The following is a 15,683-nucleotide window of genomic DNA, read 5'->3' on the forward strand; positions in this document are numbered from 1 at the left end:
TTTTGGGTTCGTCGGTGAAGGGCTCGAGCGGGATTTCCCGTTCCCGGGGCCGCCAGAATCGGCGGGGCGCCTCCCCTAGAGGGATTCCCAGTCAATCCGTCTTCATCCGAGTCACGGCACCAAATTTGTTATAAGTGAGACCATACAAATTTCTTGGTCTATCAGAAATATTTTATTAATTAAGTAAGCAGGCACAAGCAAAACAGCGCTGGGCGGCTGGGGAGTCTCCGCTCCACCACAGCACGCAACTTTCCCTTTTCAGTGTCGCCGTTTTATAGCATCCAAGTTTCGGCTTGTCAGGACTTGTTGGACCTTCTGAAGCTGTGCAGTTCGTTGTTGGGGGTCGTTGTTTTTCTTTCAATGATCATGCATTGTGCTCGTGTTCAAGGGGGAGGGTAGTGAAGCGGGAAACAGTATTTCACAGAGTCTTTGTTTTACCAAGGATGTTTATCCAACACCCCCACCCCACTATCTACTTGCTTAGTCTTCCCCCTTAACAAGGTCGTAAATTGCAAAACCTTATCTTCTCAGCAGATCCTCTGAATTCCTTTTAAAGACAATGAACAAACACCCGCTAATTTATCACAAGGCAGATTATAATTTATTAGGTAGGGATTTAATAGTAGAATTAGGTATAAGTCTAGAAGTAGTAGATAAGGAATTGAAAGTCAAATTATGTCCTCTGAGAGTAGAGGATGAGCAAGATATAAATCCAGAAGTTTGGTATACTCCTGACAGTGTGGGAAAACTGGATATTGCACCTTTTAAAGTGACTATAACCAACCCAAGTATGCCGATACGAATTAAACAATACCCCCTGTCTGAGGAAGGCAGGCGAGGGTTAAAGCCTGAGATCGAACGATTGCTACAACAAGGGTTATTAGAACCCTGTATGTCCCCCTTTAATACCCCAATTTTGCCAATAAAGAAAAAGGATGGTAAATACCGGTTGGTTCATGATTTAAGGGAAATTAATAAAAGAACAGTAACCAGATTTCCCGTGGTAGCTAACCCTCATACCCTGCTAGGCCATTTGCACCCGGAGGATCGATGGTATAGTGTGATAGATTTGAAAGATGCATTTTGGGCATGTCGCCTGGAGGAAAAGAGCAGAGATTATTTCGCTTTCGAATGGGAGGATCCGGATACCCACCGGAGACAACAATTACGGTGGACAGTACTTCCCCAGGGGTTTACCGAATCCCCCAATTTGTTTGGACAAGCATTAGAAAGGATTCTGCAGGGTTATGACAGAATACCAGGGGTAACCTTAGTGCAATACGTAGATGATTTATTACTAGCAGGAAAGGATGAAACTGCTGTTAGACAAACGAGCATAAGGCTGTTAAATTTTCTTTGCTTACAGGGATTAAAGGTTACAAAATCAAAATTACAATTCGTAGAACAAGAAGTAAAGTACCTGGGGCACCAGTTAAGTAAAGGCACTAAGAAGCTGGACCCTGACAGAATCAGTGGAATATTAGCATTAACGCCCCCGCAAACTAAAAGACAGGTGCGGCAACTGTTGGGACTAATAGGCTATTGCAGACAATGGATAGAGGATTATAGTGGAAAGGTAAAATTTCTCTATGAAAAACTGACTAGAGACGGGTTGCTGAAATGGACTAAGGAAGACGAGGAGCGACTAAATAAGCTAAAGGAAGAACTAGCACGCCCTCCAGTGTTAAGTTTGCCAGATTTAAAGAGGCCGTTTTTTTGTTTGTGAACAGCGCAGACGGCACGGCATACGGAGTGCTGGCCCAAGAATGGGCAGGGAGTAAAAAACCTGTGGCCTATTTGTCTAAATTATTAGACCCAGTTAGCCGGGGGTGGCCAAATTGTTTGCAAGTAGTGGTGGCTGCCGCCTTACTGGTAGAGGAAGCACAAAAAATCACCTTCGGAGGGGAAATTAAAGTAATATCTCCACATAATATACGTGGAGTACTGCAACAAAAGGCAGAAAAATGGATCACTGATGCCAGGTTATTGAAATATGAAGGAATATTAATCTCGTCTCCGAAATTAACACTAGAAACAACCTCACTGCAGAACCCTGCTCAATTTCTTTATGGAGAACCAGATGGGCCCTTAGGTCATAATTGCTTCCGAAATATAGAAGAGCAAACAAAATTAAGACCTGATTTAGAAGAAGTAGAATTACCTGTCGGTGAGCAAATATATGTGGACGGTTCCTCAAGAATAGTTGAGGGGAAACGAAAATCAGGGTATGCGCTGGTAAATGGGAAAACATTTGAGATAGTAGAATCCGGACCCCTGAGCCCTAGCTGGTCGGCCCAAGCTTGTGAACTATATGCCATCTTGCGGGCCCTAAAGTTGTTAAGGAATAAAAGTGGCACAATATATACAGATTCCAAATATGCTTATGGGGTAATACATACATTTGGTAAAATATGGGAAGAAAGAGGTCTCATCAATTCACAAGGAAAGGGTTTAATACATCAGGAATTAATTGCCCAGGTTTTACAAGCTATTAGGGAACCCAAGGAAATTGCAGTAGTACATATAAAAGGACATCAGAGGGGCCTCACCCCTCAGGTTAGGGGTAATAACCTGGCAGATCAGGAGGCAAAAAGAGCATCATTAATGAGTATGAGAACCACAAGAACAAGGGAAGATTGCCCAAACTGGGGCAAAAACTTAAAAGAATTTCCATGTGATGCCTGTTGGAAGGATTTCGGCTTTGATGCTATACAATGTAGTTGCTTGTCCTGGGAAAAGGAGGAGGGGAAAAAGCCACATTGTTATTGTTATTTACACGGACCTATATATACATTACTGTATTTTACACATCCAGAAAAGGATAAAATGGCTCAAATGGGCATAAAAGAAATAGATGGGGGTAAATGGATATTGCCTGATGGAAGGGAAATGCTTCCTAAATCTGCAGCTCTGCGAGTGCTACGGAGGTTTCATGAGAACACCCACTGGGGAGCTCAAGCACTAGTGGACCAATTCGCCACAAAATATATGTGTATTGGAATATACAATGTAGCAAAACGAATTGTGCATGATTGTCTTGTTTGTAAGAGAGTGAATGCCCGACAAATGAGGGAAAGAGTATTAGGGGTTCGGGAATTAGCACACCGACCTTTTGCTAGAATTCAATTGGATTTCACAGAACTTCCAAAAGTGGGAAGGTACAAATATTTATTAGTAATTGTAGACCATCTCACGCATTTTGTCGAGGCTTTCCCAACAGCGAGGACAACGGCCCAAGCTGTGGTAAAAATACTATTAGAAAACATTATCTCGAGGTACGGGATTGTAGAAACAATTGATTCTGACCGAGGCCCGCACTTTATATCAAAGGTGTCCAAAGAGGCTATGAGAGCCCTGGGGACGAGTTGGGAATATCATACACCGTGGCACCCTCAGAGCTCTGGAAAGGTAGAACGAATGAATGGGGAAATTAAAAAGCAACTAACGAAGCTTATGATGGAGACAAAAACCTCCTGGGTGAAATGTTTACCGCTTGCACTATTGAATATTCGAACACAGCCTCGAGCCGATGTTGGAATCTCACCTTTTGAAATGCTATACGGTATGCCTTATGATCTAGAGATACCAGCTGATCATCCCCAGGTACAGGACATATAATTAACACCTTATTTAATACAGCTCATGAATAGACAGAGGGAATTGCGAGCGAAAGGGTTGGTGGCACAGCGTCCCCCGTTAGATATAGCAATCCATAGAATACAGCCTGGAGATAGGGTTCTAATTAAGACATGGAAAGAAACATCTTTAACACCACGGTGGGAAGGCCCCTATGTTGTTTTACTTACTACAGAGACTGCTATCCGGACGGCTGAGAAGGGGTGGACGCATGCCAGTCGTGTGAAGGGACCAATCCAGACAAGCGAATGGGAAGCGGTTGCAGGCCCAGATGACTTAAAGCTCACTCTGAAACGGACTCGATAAGTATATACTGTCACTGTCTATGTATCGTAAAAAGGGGGAGGAGGGAGGCTCTGTGTGATTGGTAACAGGTACGAGGTCAGTGACCGAGAAACTCCCCTGAAGAGCACTACTGCTGCCGAGAAGAACCCACACCTTGTAGTTCGCCGCAACCGAACTGACAAGCGAGGCAGAGAGTGAAACGGTGGGGATCTGCGTGACCAGGTAAAAACCCTAGAGATGGGCCCTATCTCCATCCACTTTTTGCGATACATAGTAATAAGTGTATGTATTTGTACTGTTCCTGGGTCTGCGTACCCTCATAAACCTTTTAGTTGGAGCCTAATCAGATGGGGAGAACACCGTCTGGTACAGCAAATAATCACCGCCGGAGGCCCTAGTTTTAAAGTCGCTCTGTGTGACCTTGTGACATGGGGCAAAAATGCAAACATATGCTCTGGTCAACTGAGCTTCTATATGTGCCCAAGCTTTAACCCGGGAAGACCGCATTGTAACGATCCACATGAATACTTTTGTGCCTATTGGGGTTGTGAAACTATTGCTACAGACTGGACTCCTGGAGCTGGAGCAGACAAGTATGTGAAGGTGGGGTACGGGCCACCAGGATGTAACCGTAATTGCAGGTTCATATACATCAATGTAACCCATCCGGAAGACCAAAGGTGGACCCTAGGACTACGTTGGGGAATTAGGTTGCATGAATCCAGAGCGGATAGAGGGGGGATACTACATATAAGGAGAGAAGAAATTAAGAACCCCCAACAGGTGGGGCCAAACCAAGAACTATCAGGAAATGTTTTGACAAAAGCCTCTGAAATGCAAACTACAAATAGCCCTAAGCTACTAGAGGCCATTAACAAATCAGTGGACCAAAAATATGACAAAAATGAAGGGATGACTGAGAATAGCATGTGGAAAATCATGGATGCTAGTTATTTCTTACTAAATCAAACAAATCCCAACATCCCTAAACCTTGTTGGTTATGCCTTGATATAAGGCCTCCATATTATGACGCTATTGGGGATCTGGGAGAAGCCACCCGTTCACGTCACCCCAACCCTCCACAATGCAATTGGGGAAAAGATGTAGGAATAACATTGACGGAAGTAACTGGGAATGGAAGATGTGTAGGTACAATCCCTAGGGAAAAGCTCCATCTATGCAGCAGTATAGAGAAGGTTACACCAGGAAGTAGAGAAAGGTGGTTAATACCTGCAAACAATGCTAGATGGGTATGCTCATCGATAGGTGTTACTCCTTGTTTATCACTTGAACTCTTTAATGTATCCCAAGATTTCTGTATACAAGTGATAATATACACAGCACACAGTAACAGAAAACCACTTAACAAAAAGAGAACCAATCACGGCTATAACATTGGCAACGTTAATAATTTTGGGAGGTACCGGGGTGGGCACTGGAGTTGCCTCTCTGGTCAGACAGAGTCAGCAGTTTACCTCCCTACGTGTGGCCGTAGATGAGGACTTAACTCGAATTGAACAGTCAATTACTGCCCTGGAAAAATCGGTACGGTCACTATCAGAGGTTGTTTTACAAAATCGTAGAGGATTGGATCTGGTGTATTTACAACATGGTGGATTATGTGCCGCCTTGAAAGAAGAATGCTGTGTATATGCAGACCATACTGGAGTAGTGAGGGATACAATGATGAAGCTCAGAGAAGGATTAGAGAAAAGAAAACGAGAATATGAGGCTAAACAGAATTGGTACGAATCTGGGTTTAATTATTCACCCTGGCTTACAACTTTACTGTCGACAGTAGCGGGACCCTTATTGTTACTAATATTGAGCTGTCCTGGTTCCAGTTAGGACAGAGCTAATTTTTCCTCATAGTAGCTGGTAGGGTGCTATGTTTTGGATTAGGATGAGAAGAGCGCTGATAACATGCTGATGTTTTAATTGTTGCAGAGCAGTGTTTACACCAGGCCAAGGACTTTTCGGCTTCTCGCTCTGTCCTGCCAGCGAGCAGGCTGGGGGTGCAGCAGGAGCTGGGAGGGGACAGACCCAGGACAGCTGACCCAAACTGGCCAAAGGGGTATTCCATACCATCTGGCGTCATGCTAAACAATATATAGGGGTGGCTGGCCGGGGTGGGGGGCCGGCTGCTCGGGGATAGGCTGGGCATCGGTCAGCGGGTGGTGAGCAATTGCATTGTGCATCACTTGTTTTCTTACACATTATTATTATTAATACTATTATCATTATCACTATTATTATTATTATTGTTATTATTATATTCCTGTCTTAATAAACTGTCTTTATCTCAACTCACCGGCTTCACTTTCCCATTTCTCTCCCCCATCCCAGAGAGGGAGGGGGGAGGGTGAGCGAACGGCTGTGTGGTGTTTAGCTGCCAGCCGGGTTAAACCACAACATGAGCCTAACTTTTGGACCATGTATTCTTAATCGTGTAATTGCGATTGTAAAAAAACCGTTTAGAGGCAGCACATTTGATGCATATTAGTGCCAAATGCGAATCCATAACCACGAATGAAGATGCTGAATCTCTAACACTCAGCAGACTGGCATACCAGGAATTAATGAACAAAATAGCTAACTAGAAGAAAAAGGAGGGATTGTGGTGTCTGAGGCATGTTTGTTCATTATTTCCCATGGCTATATTAAGAAGGAACAAAGGGAGTCGCCAGGTGGCTGTAAGGACCTTGAGGCTCCCTGCCTGTTGCTGTCTCGGGCGGATAGTTGAGAGAACTTTGTGTAAATACTATAACTGCAAAATTTGATAACCCACCTGTCCTATCTGAAGACAAAACAGCATGACCGGCTACGGAGGGAAAACATCACGTACCAAGCAGAGGAAGACTACGGCCTTTATCCGTGCGACCACCAGAGGGACCAGAGACGACCCCCTAGAAACAGTCGACGCAGCCGCAGTAGCAGGAAGGGGGGCTACGTAACCCCGGAAGAACTCAGTGATATAAGGACTGTGAAAAGGGGGGGGGTGCGGGCCGTTTGGAGGAGCATGGACTCCCAGGCCGCCCAGCGCTGTTTTGCTTGCTGATCGCTTACTCAATAAACTAATTCTTTCTGGCTAAAAGAGTAATTTATAACAATATCAGTGAGGTGCCATCCCTTTCCATCACACAGAGCCATACATGTATCATCTTTACTTCCACAGAGAGTGATGAAGACAGAATCACAGAATCATCTAGGTTGGAAGAGACCTCCAAGATCACCTAGTCCAACCTGTGACCTAATTCTAACAAGTCCTCCACTAAACCACAGCACTAGGCTCTACATCTAAACGTCTTTTAAAGACCTCCAGGGATGGTGACTCCACCACTTCCCTGGGCAGCCTATTCCAATGCCTAACAACCCTTTCAGTAAAGAAGTTCTTCCTAATATCCAACCTAAACCTCCCCTGGCGCAACTTTAGCCCATTCCCCCTCGTCCTGTCACCGGGCACGTGGGAGAACAGACCAATCCCCACCTCTCTACAGCCTCCTTTAAGGTACCTGTAGAGAGCGATGAGGTCTCCCCTGAGCCTCCTCTTCTCCAGGCTGAACAAGCCCAGCTCCCTCAGCCGCTCCTCGTAAGACTTGTTCTCCAGACCCCTCACCAGCTTCGTTGCCCTTCTCTGGACTCTCTCGAGCCCCTCGATGTCCTTCTTGTAGTGAAGGGCCCAAAACTGAACACAGTACTAGAGGTGCGGAACATTGACATTGGCATCTGTCCCAGCATTCTTCTTGTCCCTGGTTTTCACTTTCACGGTGTATGTAGTTGATTTAGCTGTCAGATAAAATTTCTTAATTTAAGAGTGTGAAGTCTGAACAGGAATTCATTCTACTTTTACTGCATATGTGTGTTTGGTTTGAGTTTTATTTTGACTGATTGCAGCCATGTTGTAATCTCTAATTTCTGCCATATGCTGTGAGCAGGGCTATCTGGTTGCACAGTCTTCTACTGCTCCAGTCATTCAGAACATTGTCTGCATATTTACAGATGAGAAATGTGTTCACCCTTCCTATTTGCTCCCTGGGCATCTCTAAGATTCCTCAAAGCTGCCTTTATCTACAATAATATTTCAGGGGCAGGGGGGAAGTCTGTTTATTCTAATAGCACCAAATAATTTAAGTGCATATAACACATACCAGAACATATGCGCACTTTGACATACACAGCTCATATTCACAAACACATCCTTTACAACAGCATCATTAGGGAGGTTCCTACTGCACCATCATCTAGCAAGTGCAGTAAATTAATACAAAATATGGAAAAGTCTAATATAGCCTTCACTGAACTACAAAAACCTACTCAAGATTTCCAAAACAGCACCTTTCTGCCATAGTGAGATATGTGTTTTCCAAGATGCTGCTCAGCCAGCAGGTCCTATGCAATTTGTAGAAATTATTCATGTATTCAAAAGCCTTTGGAGGGAAAGCTAAGGGAGAGCTTAAGAGCTTTTGCAGGCAGTGAAGCCAGTGGAAGTGCTGGGCACTCAGCACCTTGCCACATCAGACCCAGGAAGGTTATCATTGTTCTGTGGTTTCTGTGTAAAATTTTGTACAATAGAGACAAATTTATTTTGGAGGACAACAGATGAAAGATAGAAAATGAAACAAACTTAGGTCTCTTCCCTTTCCCTGATTGTGCTTGCTCTCTGCTTAGTTTCTTGTTAAAATATTTAACTGTTCCAGTCCACCATGTGAAATAGCTGGGAATTATGCCTTAGATATTAACAACTAACGTACATTTCAGTTGAGAGATGATGACTAAACATGTTATCCATCTTCCTAGCTTTCTCACTTTGGGTCCAATCTTGCAAGATGATTAAATCACCTAAAAATGAGGAGTGTCCACTCTTCACTGGCTGACATGCACTTCACACTTCATTCACACCTGGAAACTTCATGGTTGGGGCTGAATTACTCACAGCCCAGTGAATGCTAACCAGCAATGCCCTTAGCACTACTAATACTTTGGTTCCTTTTCAACCCCATACTGGAAGAAATACAAGGCTAACACAGACCTTTCTGTTCCAGGCCCAGCGTTGCAAGAGACTGGCTATCATTTTCTGAATCTTTCTTTACAAATGCTTCATCCACTGGGACCAGCTCCCTGACAATCTGACCGTCATCTTCCTCAACTGCTAACCACCGCTGGCATGGAAAATACCTACAAGAATGACAGCAGCACCCAGCACTTACACAGGACTTCACAGGCTTTATTAACAGAAATATGCACAGATAAGAGGTTATTAAAAAAAAAAAAAGAGATTGCTCAGAGCTGAATAATACATCTGTTTCCATCCTTGAGCTTTGGTATTGTTTATTATTTACTGGGAACTTAATCCATAAACAGGTTAGTGAGCATTTACTGAAAAGTGCTGTTTCTGAGTTTCCAGCCCAATATGACCGAATCCTTTTACTTTTCACTTCCAGAAGTTAAGTAACTCAAGGAAAACTGCAGTCTCCCAAGCATTTTATACTTATGAAGAGTGGACCCATCATGAGGTCCTTATGGGAAGTCCCACCCACCAGCACATTGTGCAACTTTTAAATAAGTTCCAGCTCAAAGGCAAGCATGTATTTAAGGTTTCTAACAGCTTAAGCTCTGTCTGTGAAAATCATGGGAGTTTGCTTAGATTGCTCACTTGGTTGTGACCCAGCTCTTTGCATTAGGTACAAAATAGAAAGGAAATGTGAGGTGAGAAATTTCCAGAGCAGAGCCTTGGAAGGAGGAATGCAGCTGCAGGCTCTGTGAGGGAACCTCTTCAGGAGGGAGAATCCCTCCCAGGAAAAAACAGAAAAAGTGAGGTTTCCTTCAGAACACAGCTGGTTCCCAAACTGCAGAGATGCTGGGACAGCAAAACCCCACACAGAGGTTCCCCAGAAAGGCCCTATGCTCCCTGTAACTGCACAACAACACAAGACTCCCGTAGGATGCCTGCTCCCTGTGAGTTGGTGAGGAGCTATGGTGATGACCTTCTGCATCTCCTCTGCCTTCCCACAGTTCTGCAGTCTCCTGAGAAAGTGCCCCCTTCTTTGACCATACAGAAAAGGTGCTACAGGCTGCTCACATGGTGCTGTCCTTGAGGTCAACAATCTCTACCCTCTCCAGGAACCATCTTGGGCTACCACCAGAGTTGTCGTGGCGGATCCGCAGCTTCTTCAGCTCGCCCAGATCAATGGCTTTGATGGTGAACAAATCCATCTGCACAGGAGGCAAGAGGCAAGTGAGGCAATTGACTGTGCTTCCCAGAAAGGGGGAAAGAGAGGCAGTAGCCAGGGTATTTTTTTCCCCACTAAAATTAAAGGTGTCTGTAAGTCTCCCTTGTATGCCTAGGGTGGATATATAACTACATAAATAATTCCAGAGCTGTGAATTGTCCCATTCGCACTCATGCTTGGCTCCTACAACACAGTAACAGCCTTGGAGATACACAGCCCTTCATTCCTTTCTTTACTTCATCTCAATTTCAGCCTCCTGTAGGTTTAACTCATCTCTCCTAAATCTCATTCCTTTCAGGGTTAGCATTTTCCCTCAGTTTCAGTCTGGAACTGGACACAAACATTAACTCCAAGGAAACTCTCATCTGTGCTTCCATGTATTTTACTTCAAACTGCAGATTTTTTTTCCTTTTGTCATTTACTACAACCATGAGGTTCATTTATTAACAGTACTAGTGTGACAGGATGGGCCTTGTTATGATAACAATTTAAACACCTTAATGTGATTAACTAACTTGTTGGTAGACTTTGGCTTTCTACTCCCAAGAGCAGAGGGCAATACATTTGCAGAATCGATACCTGCTGTTACAATATGTGGACGATATATTAACAGCTACCGAAGGAGAGTCAGAATGTATTCAGGTAACTATTGATATTTTGAATCAATTGGGACTAAATGGGTACAAGGTTTCTAAACAAAAGGCACAAATCGCGTGCACAACAGTAATTTATTTGGGATGTGAAATTTCTCAAGGACAAAGAAAATTGGGAGTTAACCGAATACAAGCTATTTGTGAAATCCCCGAGCCGCGAAATCTGCATGAACGACGGGCTTTCCTAGGTATGGCCGGGTGGTGTAGACTGTGGGTAATGGACTCATAGCAAAGCCCCTCTATGAAACCCAAAAGGCCTGTACATTTACCTGGGGAAAGCCACAACAAGAGGCCTTTAAGAAATTAAAAGAAGCCCTGATAAAGGCGCCTGCCTTGGGCTTGCCGGACTTATCAAAGGACTTCCAACTGTTTGTGCATGAGAGACAACAATTGGCATTAGGAGTACTGACCCAGCGACTTGGGAGCTGGAAAAGACCTGTGGGGTATTTTTCTAAACAATTGGATGCGGTAAGCACTGGATGGCCCTCGTGTTTAAGGGCCGTGGCAGCCACAGTCCTTTTAATACAGGAAGCCAGGAAGCTCACATTAGGGAAACGAATTGAGGTGTTCGTGCCACATATGGTGACTATGGTATTGGAGCAAAAGGGGGGCCATTGGCTATCGCCCAGCCGAATGATGAAATATCAAGCTATACTAACTGAGCAAGATGATGTAATTCTAAAAACTACTAACTTATTGAACCCAGCAGTGTTTCTAGGAACAACTACGGAGGAAGGAGACCTCAGTCACGATTGTGTGGAAATCATCGAATGAGGGGATTGAGTGCACCCTCAGTAAGTTCGCAGATGACACCAAGCTAAGTGCGTGTGTCGATCTGCTCGAGGGCAGGAAGGCTCTGCAGGAGGATCTGGATAGGCTGGAGCGATGGGCTGAGGTCAACTGTATGAAGTTCAACAAGGCCAAGTGCCGGGTCCTGCACCTGGGGCGCAACAACCCCAAGCAGAGCTACAGGCTGGGAGATGAGTGGCTGGAAAGCTGCCTGGCCGAGAAGGACCTGGGAGTATTGGTTGATAGTTGGCTGAATATGAGCCAGCAGTGTGCCCAGGTGGCCAAGAAGGCCAACAGCATCCTGGCCTGTATAAGAAGCAGTGTGGCCAGCAGGTCTAAGGAAGTGATTGTGCCCCTGTACTCGGCTCTGGTGAGGCCGCACCTCGAGTACTGTGTTCAGTTTTGGGCCCCTCACTACAAGAAGGACATCAAAGTGCTGGAGCGAGTCCAGAGAAGGGCAACGAAGCTGGTGAGGGGTCTGGAGAACAAGTCTTACGAGGAGCGGCTGAGGGAGCTGGGCTTGTTCAGCCTGGAGAAGAGGAGGCTCAGGGGCGACCTTATCGCTCTCTACAGTTACCTTAAAGGAGGCTGTAGAGAGGTGGGGATTGGTCTGTTCTCCCACGTGCCCGGTGACAGGACGAGGGGGAATGGGCTAAAGTTGCGCCAGGGGAGGTTTAGGTTGGATATTAGGAAGAACTTCTTTACTGAAAGGGTTGTTAGGCATTGGAATGGGCTGCCCAGGGAGGTGGTGGAGTCACCATCCCTGGAGGTCTTTAAAAGACGTTTAGATGTAGAGCTTAGCGTTATGGTTTAGTGGAGTACTTAGTGTTAGGTCGGAGGTTGGACTCGATGATCTTGAGGTCTCTTCCAACCTAGAAATCTGTGATACTGTGATACTGTGAACATACCTATGCCAGCAGAACAGACTTAAAGGATCAGCCTCTGGGGAGACCGGATTGGGAACTTTTCACGGATGGAAGCAGCTTTGTGGAAAATGGGACTCGTTACGCAGGATACGCGGTAACTACATCAAAGGTAGTGATTGAGGCAAATTCCCTACCTCCGGGAACTTCAGCCCAACGAGCAGAAATAATTGCCCTGACATGAGCCCTGGAACTAAGCGAGGGTAAGAACGTGAATATTTGGACAGATTCAAAATATGCATTCGGGGTAGTCCACGTACATGGGGCATTATGGAAAGAAAGGGGAATGCTATCCTCACAAGGGACTAATATAAAATACCAGGAAGAAATATTGAAATTAATAACAGCTGTACAGAAACCCCAACAGGTGGCCATAATGCATTGTAAAGCTCATCAAGGAGGGATGTCAGAGATTGCAGAAGGTAACAGATTGGCAGATTTGACGGCCCGGAAGGTTGCGCGCGAAGTATGGAAAGTAATGGCTCTAATTCCATCAAAGGTAGGCCTCTCTTGTTTTAAATTACCTAAAGACCCAAAGTATTCAGCAGAAGATGAGAGACTTGCGAATTTGATGAAGGCCCAGAAGAATCCTGACGGATGGTATGTGACTACGACAGGACAACTCATAGTGCCTCCTATAGTAATGCGAGAAATCTTACAAATAAAACATAATGAATGTCACTGGGGTGCAGGAGCAATGGTGACCTATTTGAAACGAGGTGTCATCTCGGTACACATGTTAACAATGGCAAAGTCAGTAATGTCAAAATGTGAGCTTTGCTTAAAGAATAATCCGGTAGCAAGGAAACATGCTGAGATGGGAAGAACTAGAGCTGGGATAGAGCCTGGAGATTACTGGCAAATAGACTTTGTGGAACTGCCTAAAGCAAGAGGTTATAAATACCTATTGGTAGGGGTTGATACTTTTTCAGGATGGCCGGAGGCCCTTCCCTGTCGCACCAACCAAGCAAAGGAAACGGTAAAATGGTTACTACGGGAAATAATCCCTAGATTTGGTGTACCATTGGGTATTTCTTCAGACAGGGGACTACATTTCATTGCCAATGTGGTTAAGGAGGTTAGTAGGTTACTGGGAATTACCTGGAACTTACATACCCCATGGAGGCCTCAATCTAGTGGTCAGGTAGAGAGGATGAACCAAACTTTAAAAGGACAATTAAGCAAAATCTGTCAGGAAGCTAAGATACAGTGGCCACAGGCCTTACCAATAGCCTTGCTAAGAATTAGAATAAAGCCAAGAAGTGGGATGTCAGTAAGTCCCTATGAAATCATGTATGGAAAACCTTATGAGTCTCCTGAACCGAACCCGAATATGCATGTTACCGGTAAACAGGATGTATATAATTATGTTTTATCCCTTGGTAAGACTTTAGCTCAACTACGCAGCGTTCTGGTGTGGAACCGACCCTTGGCCTTGGAGAATCCAGTGCATGATATACAGCCAGGAGACAGAGTCTACATCAAAAATTGGAACGAGGAACCCTTGAAAGAACGGTGGGATGGGCCTTACCAAGTTCTACTGGTAACCTTCACTGCTGTCAAGGTAGAAGGGGTAGATGCTTGGATACATTATACTCGAGTGAAACGAGTACCGAGACTTTGGGAGGCACAGCCACTGGGCCCTACAAAATTAAAGATCCAGAGTATTTGATATGATTGTTTATCAAATGTTGGGAGTGGTTTGGGGTTGGTGGGTACTATCGTATTATAGTGAGACAAATGCTGCTTCTCTGAAAATACCTCAGAAGAAAGAGAATAAGACCGTATATGTCGGAAATAATGCCACTCTGATCTGCAGGGTCAAAAGTGATTCCCCGATAGATCTGTCGAAAGCCCGGATTGTATGGGAAAAGATTCGAGACCCCCCGCAAGACCCCGATACAATTTACGACAACAAGTGCAGGCATGAGGGATTATGGGAACGCTGGAAAAAGAAAGGGTGGGTAAATGAAAAATGTCAAGGAAAGGAAGGAAGTGTAGAGCTGCACCCCCGGAACCTGACTCTCGAAGACCAAGGAAAGTATAGGTGCTTGGTGAGAAGTGGTGAGAATTTGAGAGGAAAAGAGGGCTATGGAATTAGGCCTGGTCATTGTTGTAGGTTACAGGGTAACAGTAGAGCCAATACCAGCTGGACAAGGAACAACGATCCAGTTGAGGAGGATGAGAAACACAAGACAGATACAGGATTGGGAGGCCAGATGACCCTAACAATTAGAGGAGTTACCAGGGAGAACTTAGAAGAATATCAATGTTCGTATAATAATGGAACTGCTGGAGGATTTAGTAAGATTACAGTCTCCGAAACCAGAAGGAAAAGATCAATTCAGCCTACAACACCAGGAATGCAATGGGTAGTAAAGGATCGAGAAGAAAATCTGATGATAGGTTTGATTAGGGATTTTGCAAAAATGCAGAATGTGAGTCAAATAACTGCTTGTTTACCTATACCCAAGTCAGCAGGGGACCCTATACCATGGGGCATAATAACATCTTCATTGCCCCAAATTGAGCGGAATAAAACAATTCAATGCAAAGCAGAAAAGACTGTGGAAACGGAGAAGGTCGAGGGATATTATAGGGAAAAGGTAATTGCCTACTACTCACAATGCGAAAAGAAAAGAAACTATCAATTCACGAATTTAAACACCATGAGCAGACGACTAGGATGGTGTGAGTATGATGAGCAACGTACAAAATCACAAGAAAAAGTTAAATGGGTATGCGAAGAAGTAAATGAATCAGGAGAATTAGAAGGCTGGGATAGCGCATGGACCATGAGCATACTGCAGAGATATCAATATGGAGGAAATACTCCCTGGTGCATACAGTGGACTGGTAAGACAAATGATAGCCAAAGGGACCAATAATATATGGCAGATCAGAGGGAAACTAGTAGTCGAGAACGAGTGAAGGCAGTCCCATGGTGGAACTGCACCCAGATCCTGAATTGCGATACGGACCTGAAAACCATACCTTTACTCCCAGTAAAAATAGCTTTAGCGACCGGATGTGCATGTAGGGGACTGCGAGTCAACGGAAATATAACCAGTCAGAAAAGCAACAAGATAATCAAGGTAAATTGCAAATATTCAACAATACGGAGTATGGGACACTTCGTATGGGCTGCTAATGATGGAACTTGGAC

At 44.6% G+C, this 15,683-nt stretch overlaps 1 protein-coding gene across 5 annotated transcripts in view; it reads left to right on the top strand.

The window, feature by feature from the left end:
- LOC310888893 (ubiquitin-associated protein 1-like) overlaps positions 1-11,826 on the top strand; it is a 101,148-nt gene extending 89,322 nt beyond the window's left edge. For 2 of the 5 annotated variants that reach the window (XM_083852522.1, XM_083852523.1), the window contains exon 8: positions 6,726-7,521. In XM_083852522.1, coding sequence (XP_083708648.1) covers positions 6,726-6,980 — 255 coding nt within the window. In that variant the 3' untranslated portion in view covers positions 6,981-7,521. Of the gene's footprint in view, positions 1-3,811; positions 7,522-8,964 lie in introns of those variants that run through there. The other 3 variants (XM_083852524.1, XM_083852525.1, XM_083852526.1) reach the window with 3 other exon arrangements.
- The last annotated feature ends 3,857 nt before the right edge of the window (positions 11,827-15,683 follow it).

This window comes from Anser anser, assembly GCF_964211835.1.
Source record: "Anser anser genome assembly, contig: SUPER_W_unloc_3, whole genome shotgun sequence".
Taxonomy (NCBI): domain Eukaryota; kingdom Metazoa; phylum Chordata; class Aves; order Anseriformes; family Anatidae; genus Anser; species Anser anser.